This window comes from Drosophila ficusphila, unplaced genomic scaffold (assembly GCF_018152265.1).
Source record: "Drosophila ficusphila isolate 14025-0441.05 unplaced genomic scaffold, ASM1815226v1 contig_791, whole genome shotgun sequence".
NCBI classification, from domain to species: domain Eukaryota; kingdom Metazoa; phylum Arthropoda; class Insecta; order Diptera; family Drosophilidae; genus Drosophila; species Drosophila ficusphila.
Window position 1 is genome coordinate 4,488,134 of NW_025064737.1, and position 23,488 is coordinate 4,511,621.

At 43.4% G+C, this 23,488-nt stretch overlaps 2 protein-coding genes across 2 annotated transcripts; both read left to right on the forward strand.

Moving 5' to 3' along the window:
* The first annotated feature begins 482 nt into the window (after window positions 1–482).
* LOC108098478 (cilia- and flagella-associated protein 161) lies at window positions 483–2,613 on the forward strand. Its single transcript, XM_017201389.1, has 4 exons — window positions 483–680; window positions 1,179–1,697; window positions 1,757–1,858; window positions 2,266–2,613. The coding sequence occupies exons 1-4, from the start codon at window positions 624–626 to the stop codon at window positions 2,431–2,433; spliced, it is 846 nt and encodes a 281-aa protein (XP_017056878.1). The 5' UTR covers window positions 483–623; the 3' UTR covers window positions 2,434–2,613.
* A 10,145-nt stretch (window positions 2,614–12,758) lies between these two features.
* Window positions 12,759–21,698, forward strand: LOC108098661 (homeobox protein slou). Its single transcript, XM_017201737.2, has 4 exons — window positions 12,759–14,319; window positions 15,051–15,309; window positions 20,419–20,699; window positions 21,125–21,698. The coding sequence occupies exons 1-4, from the start codon at window positions 13,108–13,110 to the stop codon at window positions 21,338–21,340; spliced, it is 1,968 nt and encodes a 655-aa protein (XP_017057226.1). The 5' UTR covers window positions 12,759–13,107; the 3' UTR covers window positions 21,341–21,698.
* Window positions 21,699–23,488: the final 1,790 nt, after the last annotated feature.

The following is a 23,488-nucleotide window of genomic DNA, read 5'->3' on the forward strand; positions in this document are numbered from 1 at the left end:
AAGGTAATAAATTGCCGGCACCGCCACTGATACCAAGCAGCTCCAAATCTTTGGCTTCTCGGCAGCTGGCGGAAAATCAGTCCGAAGATGCCCCCGCCAGGCATTTTCAATTTCCGCAGCGGCATTTTTCAATATGAGCGGGAATTCCTCGGAGAACGGCTGATGACATGCGCACTCTCGGTTTGTCTCGACATGTAATTAGTTGGATACTTCATTAACCACAGTCGACAATCAACAAATGAGTAATTAACTCGCGCCTGGGACTCGGCTCCTTGCCGGCCTCGTGTGCAGTTAATATTTCATAATTGAGCAATTTATTTTCGCCTCTTTGACAGGATCAAAGATGAAGCCGCCGCAAAGCGCCGCATGCAAATTTTATGCTCGGTTAGTTGCCGGTGGTTCGACTTTGTGTGTGGCTCTCGGAGCAGGAAACTATCTTTGATCTTTGACGGGGAAAACAGAGTAGTAGGTGGTTAGTAGGCTGTCACTTCAGTACCACACCACACCATACAGAAAATATAGAAAGACGAGTAGAGCCTGCACACTATCTGGTTTACAAGAAGGGTTACTTAATGTTGTAACTCAATATCAAAACTATTACTTGAGTGTTGTTTTGCAGAGCAATGTACAGTCCCGGGGTGAGAGTGGGCAACTGGATGGAAGCTGCCCTGACAGAGGAGGTGAGCGTTGATTTGACATTATCTTATCACTAAATTCTGAGCGATTAGTCTCAACTATCATTATTAGTTGATCCATCATGATCTTCTTACTAAATTTTGAGCAATTAGTCTCAACTATGATTAGTAGTTGAATCCATTTTTAATCCATGCATACTGTCTTTTGTATTACAGGCAAGCAAGCGATTAGATTTTTTTTGTAGATTTGCATAAGTATAGGTACAAGAAATTTTTTAAATCATATAACGACATATGTACCATATATAATATAAATATTATGTTCAACTCGTTAGTTAATGTCTTGTCCTTGCTCTTAATTAATTTGTTTCGCTTTTTATTGGGGCATCAGTCCCCTAGAAATATGTACATACTTTATAGCTCAACAAGAAAAATAAAAAAATTACATTTTAAATTCATTCGAATTTTAAAATGTTTTATCAAGTTTTATTCTCCAATGAAGTGTAATAATAGTACCAAAACTATCAATATAAATAAATCCAGATGCGTGTCAAGGAAATGAAGCAGCTCCGGGAAAGTGGCAACCTTTTGCTGGACAGGACTCGTGCCCTCTACGAGCGCTTCTACCAGGAAACCGTGCTAGGACCCCCGCAGGATGTACTCGCCTTTGGGGTGGTGGTGCAGCTCCGTCCCGTGAGGATCAATGTGTGCCGCGAGCAGGTCGTGGACCAGAACCTGGTCCTCTCGGTGATGATCAACCAGGAGTGGCTGCACCGCAACTGCACCGCCATAAACGAGATGTGCGACCTCACGGTGGCACCATCGCAACATCCTTCGCTGCGCAATAGCTTCAGGATCGTGAGTCCGGACGAGAAGGACAGGAGTGGCCAGTACTTGGCCTACGGAGAGAAGTTCCGCCTCCAGACTCTGGAACCCGCCGATGAGCCCATGTTTGTGTATAGCGGACCCAAGAGGCTGAACCTCTCGCTTCCCGTGGACAAGCACTACTTCACCACCAAGAACGGGGAGGTTACGCTGCCACTGGCATTGATCTCCCACAAGGTCTGCTTCTTACTACTCCTTGAATGGGTATTGTAAACTTTGGGCTGTTGTCCTTTCAGAACTGCGGTCCTGCTGCCATGGTGCCCACTTCGCACACTCACTTCTTTTGTGCCCACGAAGATCCCGCTCTACGATTCGAAAGCGAGGGCAAAACCATTCCCGTAAGTGTGAGACCAGAAAAATCTTTATATTTTCACTGATAGCGTCAATACTTAATCGCAATTCAAGCCAACTATTTTTGAAAATATAGCGGTTTTGTATACACTTATTTTAAATTTAATTTGCTTTTTTCTAGAATTTTATATTAATATGTTAATAACTTGTCATAGTTTCCAGCATCAATTTTCTCAAATGTGGAATGAAATCAATAATATTTGTGATGAATTCGTTTGCATTATTGTATTTAAAATATTTGAAACACATAATAATCCTAATTTTCAGTCTTTTATATGGTAATCCGTTCCTATATATACAAACATATTTTTTTTAAATACTTAAGATTGTGTTCACTAAAATGTGTGGCACAATTTTCTTGGGTAAGCTTTATTATAATCTTATTCCCTTACAGGTAAACAAGCCCTTGATCATAGTTCACGCGGTAACCAACCGAAATTTGGCTGTGGAGAATGTGGTGGCAAACACCCTTTTCGGCCCAGAGTTCCAGGTGTCCGTGCAGACCTACAAGAATGTGTACAAGCGGGAGACCTGGAAGAACCACTGGAAGTTTACATATTGATATAGCTCGTACCACCTCGTGGTGTGTTCTCCAGTTTTGTATTTCGTATTATTCATACACGTACAAATAGATCGTACCTGCCGCGGCATCCAAACGATCCAATCAAATGAGCTGTTGCGAGTTCGCCTGTTTGTTAGGCATGTCAAAATAAAAGACGAGACGAGAAGTCGTCGTAAATTCCGTTTGATAGTCGGGCAATGCCAAGAATCCCGGGTGGAAATTTATGTCTCCCCCTCGTCATTTTCCAGGCGGTCAACGAGGCGTGTGAGTGATTTGTTGCGGGGGCAACGCTGGGGGAGATGTCACAAGTTGCGCCACTTTATGCTTGTGATAAATTAATTAAAATTAGACAATAACTACGACGGGAAGAGCCTAATGAGCTGGAGACGATCGACAAGGGCAGCCTCCACTTCTCCGTCGCCCAGCGGCAACCAGATCGCGTAGAACATGTCAGCGCAACAAATTTCAATTAGTTCGCGCTTCACTTACTCGCCGGCAGCAGAGCACTCATAAAAAGAAAGTGCCGCCCCCCAGACGAAAGAGATGGGAATTGGATGCAGCACATGGTAACATGTACTGGAAAAAATGTATTTAGTTAAAAATATTCAAAGAATAAAGACCTACAGATATTGAAGTATTAAACTATAACTTCTAATTTTGGAAGTGAAGTGAGCAGACAGATTTTTTAAAATACAGTTTATATAAGAAACAAGAATAGAGAAGAAGAAAATATATATAATAGCTGTATTCATTGTTAAAAAATCTGAGCTTTGAGAAGTGCTCTATAATATAATATAACCATTATGTGGAAAATTACTCCATTAAGTAGGCAACACTTTTACGACATGCTAGTTACTTGGTACTATTTTTCTTCAAAATGAAGTTGTACATAAACTATAAATAATTCTAATTCTTAACATAAAAATATAAATAATTCTAATTTGCCTTTATTTGTTTTGTGTGTACCATATTTAATTTGAACAACTAAATTCGACACACGACGTATGACTGTAAAACCCTGATTGGGATTTTAATTGGCCGCTGGATCGCCACCCAAAGGAACTTTAGGACCGAGGAACTTTGGTGCCTTTGGGAATATTGCGGAGTAAAGAGCTGCAAATGAAGCCAAAGGTCCCCGACAACGAGTTATTTTGGGCCACTCGCTCCGATTACATGTTTTCTGTCATAGATTAGCCGCGGACCGCCTTCAGCCGCCGCAGAGCACACAATTTCACACTCCCCCGACTTCTGTTTCTCCCAGCATCTGTTGCAGTCGAAGGAACGAGTATCTCGAGTGACAAAGTGGTTCGGGGGAGTATCGTTTTCGGATTCTGGGAGCTGCCTCCGGGCTAAACTGCACATTACTGAGACGCGTGACAGATTTACAAGATGCATTTACTGCATTAATTCATCTTATATACTCGTACTGCGTGAGGGCCATTATTTAGTGCGGTTTGTCGAATAGATGAAAAATCACAATTAGAGGCCTCAATAGAGCGATCTTCACACCTTCGACGTCGAGGAAACAATTACCGAATGGCATTTCCTGCCGCTGGTTGTTCCTCTAATTGCACTTGATGTGTATTTTTAAAACTTTATTCATTTGCAACACATTTTCGCCGTTTTTTGTCCGTCTGGCTTGGCAATTATTACGAGGCGTTGACACAAATACCGCTTGCAGGCGACTCGTGTGCACTCGACTGTCGGCGGCACAAATAATTTACACATCTAATTAATATACTGTTGAATATAATGCTTTTATGACTTTTTAATGCCGCCTCTAAATTTTGCATTACACAAACTTTCAGTAATTTTCCTGGTCCGAGAAATTGGCCAGCCAACTTTGTTCTGGCATTGGTTTTATTATCTTATTCATATGCTTGGAGAAGTGTTTCAAAATTGTCGATCAAAACCAACTGAGCACACTGAAAACACAATAAAAGCTGAAGACCTATTCTGAATATATTGCGTTATAAAACAAAGCATCATTCGGGCGGTTCGGCAACAGAAAAACAAACAAAGCCCCGAAAAACATTGTATCTGATGTTTGTGCTTTCGGCACGGCATGCTGCATTTTTATGTGCCATGAAATTAATTTACGATTACGACAATTTAAATTTTTAAAATCTCACTAAAAATATGCCAACATGGCTGGGATGCCGTGTCGGGCGAAAGTGTTAAAAAGCCAGAGGAAGCGGCCACAAATGTGGCGCATTGGGGGTTTGGGGCCTCCTGAAAAAGGGGCTCGCAGGCCATTGTGTCGCCGTTCAATATCGAAGTGTTGACTTGAGTTTATGTTTCATATTTTGTCTGAAGCCATTTAATTTCTATAAACAGACAGGGGTCGCTACTCCGTTCGGGATGACGATGATGATGTGGCACTGACGTTTATGTGGCATCGACGGAGGCGGAACTCGTTCACGGCTTATTTGGCAGCTCTTTTGAGTCTGTTTATTGATGTCGCTGCTGGCAACAACAAGTTTTAAGTGGCTGTTACTTTATGAGCTTATTAGAGAGGAAGTGGTTGTGGCGGTGCATCCGATTTTATTAGCCTAAAAAACGGGGCAATGAATTTTAATAGCATAGTCAAACGGAAGAAGCTCAGGTGTGTCGACTGACAAGAGTTTCCACTTAAACATACGATTTATTTAGCTTTCATTTCAGTTGAAAACAGAAGGATCTTCCTTCTCTTACTTCTTGATTACAACATATCAAAACTATCCACACAATTGAGAGCCTAATCAAGCATGTACTCCTCTTCCAGCACTCGCATCCATTTCGGAGATTTGGCCAGTGTCTGATTTGAAAATTATTTATTTATGGCAATCAGCAGCGGAGCACGAATGGCAATTGTGTTTCATTTCTCTTAATACAGCTCGTCAAATAAACAAATCATGGTGTTAAGGCAAATGATGGATTGACATCAGCTCGCACACATGAGTGTTTGTGCACTCAGCCAGTAGCCAGCAAGTCAAACATGGCCAACTGAAAATCCGAGGACTGGCCAACCGGCAACAATGGCAGCAATGCACAGTGGATTGAACTCTTTATGTTTTGAGAAATATGAAGGTTATTTGTAAGTGTAGTAAGCATAGTAAGTTCCGAAAGGAAAACATTACTTACTACTTTTTTTTACCTTTTTGTATTACAGAGCAAAAATTGTAAGTTCCTTTTGATTTTTATGACGATTTCATTACTTAATAAACAAAATAATAATGAACTTCTGAGTGTAAATAAACATATGATATATACGATAGGGCCCTTAGCTCTTTATACTCTAAACCTCTTCGATTTTTGCAGTAGATGTGGCAGTTGCAGGGCAACATTTTGTGGCATGTGCTGGCTGTTTGTTCTGCATCTCCCTTTGTTGCCGCAGTGGCTTTAAAATGTGTTTCCCTCCCTTTTGCAGCGCACTTGATTCTTTATTTTCAACACTTTTTTGTGCGACCTGACTTGGCACAGAAAGAAAAAAGTGGTGGCAGCGAGGGGGAAAGCACGAAAACATTCATAAAATATGCATTATGCAATCTAAGCTCGTGTGAGCGTTGCTTAATATTTTATGCACATGTATTGTGGCGCACACAATCGCACAAACAGCCGAACATCTGTGTGCGGATGGCCGTATTGTGTAGTTTATGATTTTGTTTTTGCCGCTGAATATATTTATAATCATTAATAACGCCGCCACAAAGGCAAATATCGAAATTAACAAATTCCTATATGTCAAAAAAATTCCACGCCTCACCGAAGACAAATGGCCGGAGTCGTGGAAAACATGAGTCGAAAATCCGAAATAATAAAAACATTAAAGCCATAATAAATACAGTTTTAAATCACATGTGCCGTTTAACACATTGAGCCGAGCGTTTGCTTTCCATTTTTAATGTGCCTTCCGTTGGACTGCGCATAAATTTCAACTTAAATTGCGCGCGCAGGCCAAAAACCAGAGGCTGCCCCCTTTTTTCCCCCTTTTTTACTGCGAAGGAAACGCCGCCCACTTAACGCCCTGGGTGGCGGCTATCTCCCTCTAACCTCGCCCCCTCTCACTCGCTCTTCCAATAAGACCCATGCCAATTAGCATCTGTGTGCGTTGGATTCAGTGGCCGTTACGCCTAGTTTATTTTGATTTGCCTAAGATTTTAATTTCTGTATTTCGAAACTATTAAATTATGGGCAAAATGTCGTTGCTCTTTGATCTGGGTGCCAAATGTCTTCGGGATCCCAACGGAGGTCTTTATATAGGAACATTAAGGTGCATATAGCTTTATTACTGGCCGACCATTCGCCTTCCCTTTGTTCTGTTCATTTCGCTGGCGGTTTTTCGTTTACGGCCTTTTAATGAGAATTATGTGACTTTAATTTATGTCTCAATTTTGCGCATATTAAAATCTTTATTTTGCGATTCAAGTTGGTTCGTTTTAAAAATATGGTTAAAATGCTGGGGTGGTGGAAAAGAAAATTTAATGTTGATACCTATACACAATAATTTCAGGTTTCTTTTCATTTTTTAGATTGCCATAACAATAGCAAAATACAATTTTTATGTACAGAAATAACGTTTTTACTTTTAAGCCTAACTACTAAAGACGTACGTTTAATTTTGTTATTACAATTGTTTGTTGTGGTTGTTTTAGTTAAAATGCAATGTCATTTGTTATGTAGTTTTTTCTAACTAACTAACTGTAAAAAATGGCACAGTTAAATAAAATACGTTTTCAATGATTATTAGAATCACCCATAAATTATATACAGGAATCATTTGAGACCCTTTAAACTGACTTGGTGTTTATATAATCCATTAAACCTTGACAAATATTTCTATTGTTCCAGTAACAGATAAAATTTGAAGCTGGAAATTGTTGCTGCTAATGACTCCAGGTTTGAAACTATTTAAATGGCGTGGACAAGTGCCTTATGCTCACATATTGTCCTGGCCACAGAATAAATATCCTGCCATCCTTCTCTCCAGCAAGCCTGCTAAAAAACACGACTACTCCAAATGAAATGACTTCCCATGCCCTCGATAAACGTCCCATATACACGGAGAAAACTAGATAGGTATAATATATTTAAGATACCAACAAACAAAAATACTAAAGTTGAAATAGTAATAAAGGAAGTAATTTACAACTTACAAATTTTTTAGGTTTTTGTTTTAGCTTAATAAATAAGATTTTAAATATTCAATAAAAAAAAGCAACAAAAATTTTTATCAGAAAAAAATATTAAATAAATAAAGTTTGGGTCCTATTAGTAAATTATAAATTTAAACAAAAAGTAGGATTTTTCCCTATCACAATAGCTTATTTTAAACACCTTTTCCTTTTTAAGCGACAACTAAAAAAAGTTATAATATTATATAATACAATAAGTTTCTTCTTCAAACAGTGAACTGTTTTATTTTATAACTCAAAACATTTTAAATATGAGCTCCTTCTATTTTCAGTGTGTCACACTCCTCCATCGTCCTTTCAGTGTCACACGCACACACACAGCGCCACAGGAAAATCCACAGCGAGTACAGCAGACTTAATATCTAAAGCAATTTACAGTTATGAAAATAAGAGACATATCCGCAAAACGACAAGCACAGTGCGCCACCGCAGAAACAACAACAACAAGAAGGACGAGGAATAACAACAATAAGGATCCGGGCAAAGGACGAAGGACGAAGGAGGGGGAGAAACTTCTGCTAACGAAGTAAGTACCCTGGAGGACACTTAAGCGTGCGATCCCCGGCCCAACTGGCGTCGAGCGTCATAATGTCGCCAACATTTTCCGAAATTACACACAAATGACAAAATAAAAGGTGCAAAAAGTCTGCAAAAGGACGAAAGCGCAGGGGAAGTGGCCACGCACACTTGCACACAACGCGCGCTCTTTCTCCCTCTCTCTCTCTCTCGTTCGTTGAGTGAGTTCCGTTTGGCGGCCATGTTGAAAACATTTGAGTGCTGAGTGATTTCACTCATTGGCTGCAGAATTGAAGGCGTGGCCTGCGATGGATTCTCGGGAGCGGGAGAGCTGCTTCTCTTTCATAGCGCAGGCGCAGTGAGCGGGTGAACCATAGAGAGAGCGAGAGAAAGGGCAGTCTGGGTGTCCCGGTGGATGGGAGTGGGTGGCAGCGCTAAGTTGCGGCTGGCGAAATGAGGGTTAAATCGCGTGCATAATTTAGCAGTTCATTTCATTCATTTGAGTGCAAGTGCTCCGAGATGTGCGCTGCTGCCTAAATGCCTTTCCGCTGCTCCAGCTTCCGTTTCCGTTTCCGCTCTGGCTCTCTTTACGCTAGTGTTTGTGTGTAGGTGCGGGTGAGCGCTGGCGCAGTATCTACCAACGTTTACCGCTACAATGACAAGCATTTATGGCAATTAACACTTTAGCTGTTTATATGCTGATGCCGCTGTTGTGGACACTTAATCGTGTCGGCCATTAGAGGCGGTGGATCCTCCCAAAAAATTCCATTCATGCAAATCACGTTTTCCTGGCGTTTTCCACTTCCTGTTCTAGCAGCCCATTTCCGTTTCCGCCTTTGCGTTTAGTGCAAATTCAATATCGTGCATAATTAATTTGCAATTAGCACGTTTCTGTTTTTGTTTTCATTCCGTTAGCCCCTCTGAAATGGAAATTTTCTAATTACGTGCACAAGCTGAATGCAAACTAGTTTCCCGCCTTCCCCAGCCGCTTTTCATCCGGCCGATTGCCCGCCGGCATTTCGAGCGACTGCCCACGTGCGTCCACGGTCTAGAGTCCATCGGTCTATCGGTCCATCGTCCATTGCCGATTTTCATGGCCTGCGACGATGGCCTGCGAAATGGGTTGGCATATGAAATGAGCTGCAAATTGATGGAGGAATTAGCGCAGCATATTTAATTCGTACTCGCAGAAACAACAACCACGGTCCAACCATTGGTCCTTGTTTGCCCAGCGGGTGCGGCGGCCAGTGAATGATGGGCTAATGGGCTTTTAGGTGCACATTTTTAATGCAGATTAGGCACACATTCGATTAGCCGATAGCGAAGGAAAAACACAGTTTAAGCCGAGATGATGCGATCAATAATTCCTTTAAAGCGTATTGTGATTGAGAGGGAATTTAACTTGCTGTTTTATAAGACTCTTTAAATATTTAAATCGTTTTTGCGAGTTTAAAGTTAAGGACAATTTTTAAATGTAATTCTTGTCCATAATTTAAGTCTTTAAATTGTTAACATACCGTTAAATGACCTTATAATGTAAGTAACGTTTTCTTATTTAACCGTTTGTTTAAACAGTTTTGAAAATATTCCAAACCAATTAACTAGCTTGGCTTAGTTTACTGTAATGATTGAACCGTTAATGCAGTCTTTCTTTTTTATATAATACAGTCGAATCCCGATAATTCGTACCCCGCTAAATCGAAAATCGCTATAATTCGTAAAAAATTCTGTTCCCTTGAAAAAAAATCCCTTGAAAAAAATCTCGATAAATCGAATTCCCGTCTAATTCGTAAAAAAAAGTGATCCCCTTGCCATTTCGAATTATCGAGACTCGACTGTACGTGTTTAGTTTGACAAGACAACCACACAAAGTTTAAGATCCTACAAAAAATGGTAATATAACATAAAATCATTTGGTCTTAAAGCTTGTATTCGTTATTTCACAACCACTTGGCGTGCATCAAAAGTCGCTCATAGTTAACTAACTTGATAAAATTTTAAGTAGAAGTTTGCAACTCAATATCTCTCATTAATTAAAAGTGCAATCAATTCCTCTCAAATTGCCATGTCATAAAATCAGCAAATGAATAATTTAAATTCAACCCAATGATATATTGTGTTATATAGTTATTTGAAAATTAGATAAATTTAGGCAGTTCAGCAGCTGTTGCCCCGCCCCCTTTCGTCCAGCCAGGCAGCTTACTCCAGCTGGCTGACTAATTTATGTATTAACTTTGAACGCTCATTAGTTTAATTAGTCAAACAAATTAACGTGGGGCTTACGGCAAGTGGAGTGCAAACAACAAAATGGCCGAATAAACAGAGCGAGCGAGGAAACTGCGGGGAGCGGAGTGTGCAGAGCTCAATGGAGGCCATCTCCCTCGCACTTCATTAAATATACAAATACAAGGGATATGGTTTAGGGCAGCGGCAAATTAAGGGGAACCCTATAAATAATTGGCAATAATTTAATTATCGCATAATTATGCAGATGACCGCGCACTTGTGCTTTTAATTGCCTTTTGTCGCGAGGTCAGCGGCTCATATTATCAGATTATCGATTTTCCCCTCCCTTCCCCCCGCCGATTCGTGCACTTTTTATTTGCCTTTTAATTAGTTGTAAATCTTGCACAGCCTGTTGAAAGCCATCGGGAAAAGCGAAGAGCGAAGGGCGGGAAAACTGCCGCCATTGCATGCACTATTTATTTTAACAAGAGCTGCTCATTTAATACTTATTTTCACTAATTAAATGGAAGAGTAAGTACATCGAAGAGTGAGTGAGAGAGGGAGAGTGAGAGATAGAGAGAGCAGGTCGCATGCGACAGCAAGAGCAAGAGCAATTTTCCGCTTTTCCGCAGCGCAAAAAGTTTGATGTCTATGTAAACAGCGGCTTTCGTGTGTGCGTCTGGCGAACTGCCAATTTTCCCGGCCCACTCACACACCCACACAAGGCTGTATATGTATGTGTGCACATACTCACGTATTCCGTATACATCGGCTGTTTGAGCGCACTTAAATAATGAATAATGACGAGACAAGCAATTAAAATAATTTGCGGTTTTACCGTGCGTATGCGCATCATTTAATTTTGCATGTAAAAGAGTTAAGCACTTATTACACAGCGAGAAACGGTCTCGAACCGACAGGATACGCAGCTCGCAAGGATGGGCAATCGGGTGGGATAATCCGCTGAGTGCTGGCTCGAGTATATGTATATATATGAAGCGGGTCCCTGCCATCAATGGGCCAATTAAAATGAGTGCCCGACGCTCTGGTGTTGGTGGCGAGCATCTTAAAACTAATTAAAACGGAAAACGGCATAACAAGCTGCTCATTAAGCATCCAAGTTGCCGTCGCCTTCGTGGTTAATTATAGAAGGGAGGGGACCGAGTCTCGTGCTAACGAGAGCCGGAATAAAGCCGCTGTATATATACCAGTGGCATTCGAGATCTGAGATCCGAGATTCAGCTAGCACCCAACTCTCCATCGTCGGAGTTCATTAAGCAGCACCCGGCGTCCACTTAACGATGTCACTTATACGCCCCATTGTCCGCTCGGACCCAAAAACCCCCCAGGACAAGTGGCCCGCTCCCGGGGAGCCACACCACCCATCCCGCCCCCTTGAAGGCCACTGCTGCGATGCGTATAAACCGCAAATTGGATGCGATATTAAATCGTCTGTGCCAAAGCGCATATAAATTTTTGTTCAATTTAAAAGAATTTTTCCGAGAGCGAGCAAGCGCAGGAGAAAAAGGGAGAGAAGTGTATCCCCAAAAAGAGAAACAGAGAGGAGGCGAGCAGAGGAGCACGGCAGCAGCAGGCTGTCCCCCTCGAACACTTTGAGTTTTACATAGGAAGTGTCAAGGAGGCAAGCCACAAAGATGATTTTCTCCTCGAAAAATAAAGAAATAAGTAAAGGCAAGAGTAAATAAGCCAACTAATTAGCAACATAATTACGGCCCCTAAAAATATCTTTTCTAAAATTCAATTAAGCTGAAGAAAGCAGAAGGCACTCATGCATAAATGACTAAGAACAAACCAGGCATGCAAAAAAACTCGTCGCACAACTGGCAAATATATTGTAGGGGAAAAATAAATAAATAAAAAATAAAAACAGCGAGGAATGTGCAAAAAGTTGAGATCCATTTCGCAAGCACCCAACCGCATAAGCAAACAAATTTTGCGCTAAATAATTTGACAATTACTCACATCCTCGCCTCCGAGGGGCAAAGGCTGTGCGGCCTTTGTTTCCCTTCGGGTGGCTATTACAGTTGAGTGAAGAACTATGTAAAACAGGACCGCCCAGGACTCGCCGCTCTCCTGCTGCTGCTGCTGCCGCTGCTCCTGCTGCTGCCCTTGTGGCTTAGACTTGCAACAGACCATTACATTTGCTAACGAGTGGAAGGCAAATTAAATCATTAGATGCTAGTACAGATTAGAGCCGCTGCGGCGGCGGGGAGGATCCGCAATCCACTCAAAGAACCACTCATCCGGGGGGGCGTGTAGAGTGTCGCACAGAGAGTCACTCAGAGCGAAAACCACCACCACCACTGCCACTGCCAGCACCACCAATACCACCAAAGGCAGTACAAGAGGCAGCAGCAGAGTGGCAGCAGTAGTGGCAGCAGAGGCAGAGGCATTTAGCAGTTGACTTGCCACAGGCACACATCTGTTGGATTAACAGCGGAGCAGTCGGGAAACAACCCTCATTACGCTTCTGGCTCTTGAGCGTGTGAGTCGTCGCGCGCGGATTACGCCCAGGATAATCGGACCTTGAACGTCGAACGTCGGACGGACGGACAGCGAAACGACTTCGCAGCGGCAGCGGCCACATCGGATATTGGCATCTCCGGATTCAGTCGATTGGCTGCCCTCAAGGTGACTGGACACGCAACGCGCAACGACAACAACAGTGAAACCAATACCCAGTGAAATACCAAGTGAAACCAGAGTGAACCAAAGACAATACTCCCGAGGACCCAACATGGTCATGCTGCAATCGCCGGCGCAAAAGGCCAGCGAGAGTGCATCATCGCAGCCCACCGCCGTCGGTGGTCTGATGAGTCCCAACTCGAATCCCGACTCGCCCAAGTCCAACACCTCGCCGGAAGTGGCTGGGAGCGGGGATTCCGTTTCCGGAGCGGGAGTTGCGACCACAGCCACTCCACCTGCGGCCAAGATTCCCAAGTTCATCATCAGTGCGAATGGATCGGCGGTGGCCGGAAAGCAGGAGCAGGAGCTTCGCTACTCGCTCGAGCGACTGAAGCAGATGACCAGCGAGTCGGGCAGCCTGCTCAGCCGCCTGAGTCCCGCACAGGAGGACTCCAGTGACAAGGACACCAAGCCGAACCACAACAACAACAGCAGTCTGACCAACCACAATGCGAATGGCAACCCGCGGCGTTCGCAATCTCCTCCAGCTGCCGCGGGATCCGTGAGCTTCTCGTCGCCAGCCCAGCAGCGGAAACTCCTGGAACTGAATGCCGTGCGCCACTTGGCCAGACCGGAGCCACTGCAGCATCCACACGCCGCGCTGTTGCAGCAGCATCCGCACCTGCTGCAAAATCCACAGTTCCTGGCCGCCGCGCAGCAGCACATGCACCACCATCAGCACCACCAGCATCATCCGCACCCACATCCGCATCCGCATCCCCATCCACATCCGCACCCGGCTGCGGTGTTCCATTTGAGAGCGCCGAGCAGCAGCACCACTGCCCCGCCCTCGCCGGCCACCTCGCCCCTCTCGCCGCCCACTTCGCCGGCCATGCATTCCGACCAGCAGATGAGTCCGCCGCTCGCTCCGCCCCAGAACCCGGCACATTCCTCGCAGCAGCAGCAGCAGCAGCAGGTTGCCCCACCACCACCGCCGGAAGTGGACCTCGAGCGGATCAAGCTGGTGGCCGCGGTGGCCGCCCGCACCACCCAGGCGCCCAGCACCTCCGCCTCCGCCTCGAACTCCGTGTCCAATGCCAGCACCTCCATCCCCAACTCCGCCTCCGGATCGCCCAGCGGGCGGGATCTCAGCGACTACGGCTTCCGAATACAGCTGGGCGGACTGGCGGCAGCGGCGGCTGCTGCGGCGGCCACCTCGCGGCAAATAGCGGCCGCCAACTACGCGAGGAGCGACACCAGCGAGGAGCTAAACGTCGACGGGAACGACGAGGACAGCAACGATGGATCCCACAGCACGCCGTCGGTAAGTCAAGAGAAAAGTTAAAAGAAGGTGATGCAGGATTCTTGACGTTCTTTTAAATTAAATTCAGGTATTTTAGGAGTTAAACTTTTGATAGATTTCTGGCATTGGAAATATAAAATAAAATAGGAGAATTCCAAAATATTCCTTTATATTGTATATACATCTTAAGTTATTGTTAACAGGTTACTAATATTAATCTTAGAAAAATCTCAAGTTTGAATATAAAGTTATGTGGGTTGCCTTCAAGTATTTATTTGATTTGTTTTTATCTAATTTAAAAATCATGCGTTCATCGTTACAATTTAAATAAGTTGTAAGGCGTTTTTTTGAAAATAAGTACTCATCAACTTTTGTATACTGATTAAGATCTGATTTTAAGTATTATTCAGAATTTATTGTTCCTTTAAAAAAATGTATTAGCATATTTTATGACGGTGTTTGTTAAGTTGAAATTTATAGAACGTGCATTTCAGCAAAACTTCAAAATCAGAATATTAAATCTAGCCCACCAGACATAAAGTAACAAACAACCTTTTTATAACTTATGTTGAACTCCTAATTAAAAATTATTGTTCCGAGTAGACCAAATTTTTGTTAGGACCTTGTAATTTTTATTATAAAAAATATTACATTATTTGTTGTGAATTTTGTGGGATAGTATCAATTTTATTTTGCTTTCAAAATATCATTACTAACTATGAACTACGAACTTTTCTACTATTACCTAACAGGTCTGTCCAGTTGACCTGACGCGATCGGTGAACAGCAATGCCCCGGCGAACTCAAGTTCCGCCTCGACGAGTGCCTCCAGTGAGCGGGATGCGGCCACCAAGCGACTGGCGTTCTCGGTGGAGAACATCCTGGATCCGAACAAGTTCACGGGCAACAAGCTGCCAGCCGGTCCCTTCGGCCATCCACGGCAGTGGAGCTTCGAGCGGGACGAGGAGATGCAGGAGCGCCTGGACGACGATCAGAGCGAGGATATGTCTGGTGAGTGGAATTATTCCTTTCTCAACTGATTTGGACCCCACACCCGGTGAATCGGAAATCACTTTGATGGTTAGCTGTCTGATTTGATTGAAGCAATGGAAATTCAGGGCACGCCAGCTAAACACGTTCCCCCGAGTGTCTGTGTGCAACGCTCCGTGCTCGAATACACAGCCAATAAAAGGGGGAGGCGGTGGGCGGAACACCTGCAAACAGTTGCCATCTCATCCTCATTCGATTCTTTTTGCCCTGCCAGAATGCCAGTGGGTGGTGGTGGGCGGCACATGTTATATTTATACTGCTGCTTGTATCGTTTTTAGGTATGTTTTGATTCCGAATTTGCTTTTTTGTTTTGCCAGCCGCACCCCTCAAAAGCTGGGAATCTGCCATTTTGAGGGCCTGGGATTTTTTCGTTGCCTGCTTTCTGGCGCAAGTCACGTAGGAATGAGTGTGTGTGTGTGTTGGTGTGTGTGCGGGTGTTTCGTTGGGTGGTGTGTTTATGTTGGCCATGAAAGCATTTATATTTTGCGTATAGTCAATGGCAAACAAATGCGCAAATGCCAAAGCAACCAAAAAAGGATCTCCGAATTGTGAGGCCGGCACTCTTCGCTTTCGGAACGCAAACTTGTTTAGACCAAAAAGCTGCACTCATATCCAATAAGGATTTTCAATAGAATTGCTTTTAATTGATTGATTGATGTTTTAATTGGGGAAAAGCCATTGCCAGCTGCGAGCTACACTTCCGTTTTTCACTCTCTTCTCTTTTTTTTGTTTTTTCTTCGGACTGTTTGTCTTGCTGCGGATCAGGTTTCGGTTTTCCAATGATTTTTTCGATGCCTTTGCTGCCTTTTTCCTTTTCGGTGGCTGGCTAAAATTTTGCTGAAAATTAATTGATTTTCATGCTTGGCTCGCTGCAAAGAAATTGCTCAAATAAAAATTTGCAAATTTGATTGAAGTTGTTGTGGGAGGGGCATGGCGGTCCATCGCTAAGCCGCTGGCCAAAGCGCCAAAAACAGGAAAAAGAAGCCAACGCTATTGGATTTGGGGCTGATGGAGCTTAAGTTCAAGTTCGGTGCGGTTTGTTTGGACACTGCTCATGATCTGATTATGAAACGAGTTGACTTAATTGGCAAATGGGTTTGGTCCGAAAAGGCACAAACGTAAAATCGATTTGAGTTGATGGAAATCAAATCAAATGGGACTGAGAAGTAGCTGTATCACTCGCCTGTTAAGCCGACTTCCAATTGTGGGTTCATATAAACATTATAAAGCAAACAACAGCAAAAAAAACTGTACTCAAAAAAAACTAAAATTCCATAAATTGGAATTAAAAAGACTTGGAAAAAGTCTATAATTGTTTTTAAAGGTATTTGAACGAAATTCGAAGTCATTTTGATAAATAAAATCCTTTTTGGTATGGGTAAATACTTTGAAATAAAAGACAAAATAATTTCAAAATTTGTTGCCAGTTTTATAAAGTTCCATTATGCAACTCCCGTCAGTACTCCGATCGGTTTCATTAGCCCATTCTCTGTGATCCCTTTGAAGCTTTCGTGTTTGTGTTTATCCAAGAATCAGTGGTTAATTTATATTGCCAATTAATTAACCTGCTTTAAACATCCCCGCCTTCATTACTTTTATGGACCAGTTCGTTAAGCACTCATGTAGGAAATTATAGACACGCAGAATGGCATTCCTCGGCAACACATATCCACATCCACATCCACATCAACATCATTATCAACGACACATTATCGGCCATTGCTGGTTGTCGGTTGTCGGCTTCGCTGTTTGTGCATTTGTGTTTGTGTTAATAAAACACAATTAACTTCATCAATGGCCGGCGAGGGCTGCGAACATAATTGCTAATAAAACCGACTCAATGGCCGCGCCAACGACCCCATCGAAATTGGGGGTTGGGCGGTGGAGTCGAGCGGTGGCAAACAGTGGAAATGGAGGCCAGACACTCAGACGGGGAAACTTCGCCACGGTAATGATGATGGAAATAATTATGTTGCCAGCAGTTTACAGCAACCCCTAGGCCGGATACACACACATACAAGCGCACACTAGTACACACAGAGCGAGAAAGACATATAGACAGACAGGCGAGTGCGAGTGTGTGTGCATCACGCATACGCACTGTTTGCCGGCTGGCATTCAACGATTGTTGGTTGGTGTTGCTGTAGTCATTAATTAGCAAGGTACTTAATTACCGCACATTCATTAGGCGCTTCAATGGCGCTGTCACACACACACATAAACACAGGCACACACACTCAGCCAGCCTGGAATACAAACCCCTCCCCTCTCTCCATCATCAAACTTTATGGCCTTTTGGGAGGAGGTGTTAATGCCGTCGCTTCGGTTTAGATTAGCGTAATTATGCGGTCCTTTGTCATTGCGACTAATTAGATTTTATGTCACCAGCACACTCCTTTCTTGACAGCTGCAGCTGGTAAATAATTTATAAATATTACGCATACGCAGGGATGGCTGGCTGGGTGCAATTCTCGAAGGCGCCATCCATTGCGTTTTAGGCGCAGCAATTTGCATTTCATTTAAATTGCAAAACATAAAACTAACAACACAAGCTAGGCGCATTTGCAACAATAAAGCCACATATTGTCTGCATAATCCAGATAGCCAGGAAAGCAAACGAAATGCGCCCCAAAAGTCATATGAAAAAACAAGCGATAACCGAGTTGAAGGGGAGTGCAAGTGGAGTGAGGGGGTAGGGGGAGGGGCAATCCGGGGGTTGCCAACATTTAAATGTGGGCGGAACGGAACGGAGGATGGAGCTCAAACATTCGGGCAAAACCAACCCCCGAAACAAAAATGTAAAATGGCTGCGAAAAACTTTTATTCTTTTTCAGCACTCAATTTGGCTCACTCTCTCGTTCGTGTGTTTCTCTGCTCTGTGTGAGTGCTTGTGTGTGTATGGGTGAGCGGACTCGGGGGAGTCCTCCGACTATGTATATATGTGTGTGTGTATAAGGACGAGCTCCATTTCACCTCCTTGCAGTCGCTGTAAAGTCAAGTTAAGCGACAATTTTCCAGGGCCCGAGAGCTCGGCTCGTTTTTACGAGTATATCCGTCCATCAGCAACTCATTTATTATTTTATGAAAATGGCAAAATGAGACGACAAATGCTCCCCGGGGTCGCATTGGCCGGGCGGATGCGATTACAATGATTGCCCCGGCACAAAGAACTTCAAATTTATAAGCCATTTCGGGGCACTCCCTGTGTGTGTGGGCTAAATTATGCGCCAGTTTGCGGTAATTAACACTCGGATTTCATAATTAAGTTTAAATTGTATGTTGTAATTTCAGCTTTCCTCTGCCTCCTTTATTCCTCTTCGGCAGTTTCTCCGTGTGTTTGCCAGCCTCTCGCTTTTCAGTCCTTTGCCTCTGCCATATCATCAAAATTGCTTATGAAGTGCTTTCGCCGTAATTATAATTAACAGCAGCCATTTTGTTAATGGCAGGAGCCAGACAGATAAGAATTGTGGAATGAATTTGGCTTCTAATGGAGATCAAGTCGGAGCCATTAAAACATACGGCTGTTTTTAGTTGGGCATTAGCTTAACGAAAAAACTGAATGAGCTGAAAGTACATAAAATACTTTCTTGCTTCATACAAATAGTAACTGAAACAATGAAATGTTCTTACATTGTACAGACGTAATATGAGTTTTGGCTTGCAATATCCTTAATTAAATGTTTTTAAATGAGTATATTCAACTGTAAAAAAACAAATATAATATATTTTTCATCACGCTTGAGGTAGATAAGAGGTTAAATTCCTTCCACATGCATTCCAGATTACTCTACGCAAATACGCATAATCCTTTCAGTTTAATTAAACGTTACTCACAGTCGGCACAAACATTGATCTTAAACCGACGGGTTTTCCTCGTTCCCCTTATGCCAGACATCACGCATACGCCATGTTGCAGCTCTCAGTTGAATGGTCAGCGTAATTAGGCACCCGCTCTCGCCCTGCGAATTTGTGGTTGCAACGCTTATTAGCCAGGTCGGGTTTTCCACCTCCCTTACTGATTTGCCCGACTGCCCTTTGAACTTTCCGCGTTTGTTTGCGAGCGCATTAAGCGTCTGTCTGTCTGCCAGTCTGTCTGTCTGTCTGCCAATTTCCCCCGTTGGTTTTTGGGGGCTGTTAATTCAATTGACTCAAACCAATTGTGGTCAGGGCCAGTCGTCGACTCGGCTCGAATCGGTTAGATATTGATGGGGCTGGCGGGCATCTAATGTGCCATTAATGCATATCAAAGTGCCTGCAAACACTCCACAGCCCATTAACAGCGATAATGGCGGTGGCCACTCTGCGTCGCTCGCCAAATTCGTTAAATATTAAATGAAGCGTTCACGTTAATTTTCGGTTTAATTGCCGGCCAGTCTGCGGTGCACTTTTAGGCGCAATCGGCCCCCCTCCTCCTCCTCCTCCTCCGCACTCTTCCCTCGCCAGTCGCCCCTTCTAATTTCATGCAAACACGGCCAATCATGTTGGCCAATTACCAGGACCAACGCGAGCATCCTTGACGGAGGGTTGACACTTTGGCCGACCCTTTTTCGCCTGGCTGAATCGATTCCGCAGCTTTGAAAGGGGTTCTCCACCGCAAAATTGCTTTTCGCCCGCAGAGAAAATTTGTTAACAAGCCAAGTTTTTAACGGCTTACAAATTTTTGGCAAAGGCCTTCGTCTAACGATTGCATAATGCGAAGCAGCCATAGTGGGAAAATCTCCGTAATTGGTAACTGATATTTCCCCGGAATACACATCCACGGACACTGTTGGCCAGTTGTCGAGCTGCCTTAATTGAATTTTGATTGTCCAATCATGGCCATCCGTCCACTGCTCCCGCCCACTTGGAAAATTCCGGCCTGGTCATCCGGCAGTCACATGTGCGCCAACATGTGCCGAAAAATTCCAATTAATCCAACAATGATGCGGTGGCCGAGGTGATTGATTTCCGTCTGCCAATCCTCCGGGACATGGCCATTTGTCTGTGATGGATGGCCCCGACCCTGTTGACTTATGCAAAAAGAAGCACAGACAGAATTTATCAAGTGCTATCTTCTCTTTTTCCTTGCAGCCCAGGATCTGAACGACATGGATCAGGACGACATGTGCGACGATGGCAGTGATATCGACGATCCCAGCAGTGAAACAGACTCCAAAAAGGGGGGAAGTCGGAATGGAGATGGCAAATCCGGCGGAGGTGGCGGAGGAGGTGGTTCCAAGCCAAGGAGAGCCCGCACCGCCTTCACCTACGAGCAGTTGGTTTCCCTGGAGAACAAGTTCAAGACCACCCGCTATCTGAGCGTCTGCGAGCGACTGAACTTGGCCCTCAGTTTGAGTCTCACGGAGACACAGGTGAGAATTGTTTCTTACATAAAATTTATTTTATTTTTATTCGAGTTGAAAATTAATGAAGCTATAACAAAAATACAATAAACATATAATCCTTCACCAAAATATATTTTTGTGACCAATATCAAAATGTTATCTTCGCTTGAAAATAAATATCGAAATACATTACAGTATACTTACAATTTTGTTATACTATATAGTAAATACTTTATTCTAGTAATATTTTCTTTCATTTATCCAAGGTAGAATTAACACAGTTAAGAATATATTTTGGAAAGGAGAATCTATTAGACACTTTTAAAATAATACTGTAATTGAAAAAAAAGGATTATATTTTTCAAACTTAGACAAGCCCCTTTTCTAGAATGACTTTATTGTGAAGTTTAGTTGAACCTAATTTAACAACCTGGTTTCTTCTTAATTTCCAGGTTAAAATCTGGTTCCAGAACCGCCGCACCAAGTGGAAGAAGCAGAACCCCGGCATGGACGTGAACTCGCCGACGATCCCGCCGCCTGGAGGCGGCTCCTTCGGACCGGGGGCGTACGCCAGCGGACTGCTGTACTCGCACGCGGTGCCCTACCCGCCCTACGGACCCTACTTCCACCCCCTGGGCGCCCACCACCTCAGCCACTCGCACTCATAAAATTGCAAGATGCAACAGCGATTGTTGCAACTGTTCGAAAAGCGAGGCAGGACCGAGGGGGGAGGGGCAGGAGCAGGTCCTGCGGCAGGAAGTGGATCAATGGCCCCCAAGGATAAAGTGTAAATGTGAAACTGCTTTAAGTGTGTGTGTTTAGTATTCGGTCAGAGATTTCCTTTGTTACTCACTTCGATTACCAGCTGTACATAGTTCTTGTATAAATATGCTATGCTAGTGCTTAGAACCTCGAATGCCATATCTAGAATTAAATTATACATTTACCTGTAGCGTTTAAGTGCAAGCAAAATCAAAAAGAGCAAACCAAAAATTGCATAAATGTCAAGTGGAAAATAAACATTTTAAAAACTACCCAAAGTGTATGCTACGTGCGTATATATTTTCCCCTATATTGGATCGTTATTTGGGGGTGCGAGAGCCGTAAAAAAGCGATGTGTCGTGTGAAATGGCAGGACAACAATGCTAAGTCAAGTGTAAAATTTTAAATTTGCTTCTCATTTGCCATCAGGGGCTCAGGCACTCACACCCGGCCACTCAATTATGTGGCAAACGGATGCGAATACGAAATTTCTTAATCCGCTTTGGGTGACACAATGCTCCTGCCTTCCGACGGCTGTCTGCCGGCTATATCTTCCTGTTCCGGTGAAGTCGGGCGGCCGAGGGGGTAAATGGGAGAGGTGAATGGGAGAGGTTGTCAAAACAGTGACAAGCAAATGAATAAATTCACGCGCACACACCTCCGGCCCATTGATATTATAATCGCCTCAGCGAGTGTGTGTTTGGGTGTGTGTTTGGGTGTTGGTTTGTGTGTGTTTGGGCCAAGATGCGTATAATTGAAACAGAAATCGAGAAATCCACGCATGACCGGTCATTTGGACCCGATGCGGATGAGGATGCGGATTGACTGCGCCTGCCGCTGACAGCGTTGCCCGAAAGCAAACAGGCGAGTGGATCCGGGAAAATCCCTTTATATCTATTACGGGCGAACTCACTTCGATTTTTGTTTTTTGTGCGGGTGCATGCGCAATTATTTCGCTTTTTTACCAACGAATTTCCTTCGCTTTCGCTTAAATAATTTATTAACAATTTTTGCTTTTACATTTGTTCAGAGCTTTGCTTAAGTACTTTGCAATTAGTCGCACAAATCCTGTTTGCACCGCACACCCACACATGCATACATGCAAGGACGACCGTGTGTCGGTGTGCGTTAATTTCTGTAAATGTAAGTCGCTAAATTATTCAGCTGCAGACATGTGAGCAAATTCAAACAGCAGAGAAGCGAGCGAGCGAGCGAGATGGCGAATGGAGGGGAGGAGCTTGTTTAATTTGCATAAAATTAAATGCTAATTTTAGTTGCACACACTTCGCCCCAAAAACTTTTGACGAGGAAAGAAGGAGCGAGCGGCGAATCAGGGGTCAAAATTGAGTATGTATTAGCACTCTCCTGGGTTTTCAAAAATCACAATCCAATCTGCTTGCCATAATTCACAATATTCTCGAATATCCCTGTGGGCTATAAATCCATAAATCCATTAAATCCATTAATTGGCAACCCACGAATAGAGTGGAAAATAATACAGTGCCAATACACATTTATAAAGTTTTAAATACATCTTATGATATTTTGGGTATATGTACATATATAAAAGGGTTAAAATAAAAATGTAACTTTTAAAAAACATAGAACGCTAAGGTTTTGCAATAAAAAAAATTGAAGACTATATAACATTTGAACTTTATTTTTAGCTCCCCAGCATGTTAACTTTTAAAAATTAATTTACGTTTTTTTTTCTTAGCGTATCCTTACAATTATTGTGATTTTAAAATGATATCCTAGATTTTTGTAGAAAACATCCAAACCAATACTCAACCTTTGGACAAACTTCTTCGTGGGAAACACAAATCACTTTAAGAGGAGCTTCCTAAGCCCTGCTGCGATTTGAAATTTATACTTTTGGGGGTGTAAATTAGGCCTGGCAAGAACGCCTCGCAAATCAGTGAGACGATAAATTAACGCGGCGTCGGCCGGCGTTAAGCTACCCTTAACGAGGCCCAAACGGCTCGACGCAAAGCCAAGACAATTGCTTTCCAATCCGGCGTGTCACAGCCACCGGAAGGAACTTGGGGAACTTT

Excerpts from the sequence above, each read along its gene's own strand:
- LOC108098661 (XM_017201737.2), top strand. The coding sequence starts at position 13,108 with ATGGTCATGCTGCAATCGCCGGCGCAAAAGGCCAGCGAGAGTGCATCA. Across the intron at positions 14,320-15,050 it reads GATCCCACAGCACGCCGTCG|GTCTGTCCAGTTGACCTGAC; the intron begins GTAAGTCAAGAG and ends ATTACCTAACAG. Across the intron at positions 15,310-20,418 it reads TCAGAGCGAGGATATGTCTG|CCCAGGATCTGAACGACATG; the intron begins GTGAGTGGAATT and ends TTTTCCTTGCAG.
- LOC108098478 (XM_017201389.1), top strand. The coding sequence starts at position 624 with ATGTACAGTCCCGGGGTGAGAGTGGGCAACTGGATGGAAGCTGCCCTG. Across the intron at positions 681-1,178 it reads AAGCTGCCCTGACAGAGGAG|ATGCGTGTCAAGGAAATGAA; the intron begins GTGAGCGTTGAT and ends AAATAAATCCAG. Across the intron at positions 1,698-1,756 it reads TGGCATTGATCTCCCACAAG|AACTGCGGTCCTGCTGCCAT; the intron begins GTCTGCTTCTTA and ends TTGTCCTTTCAG.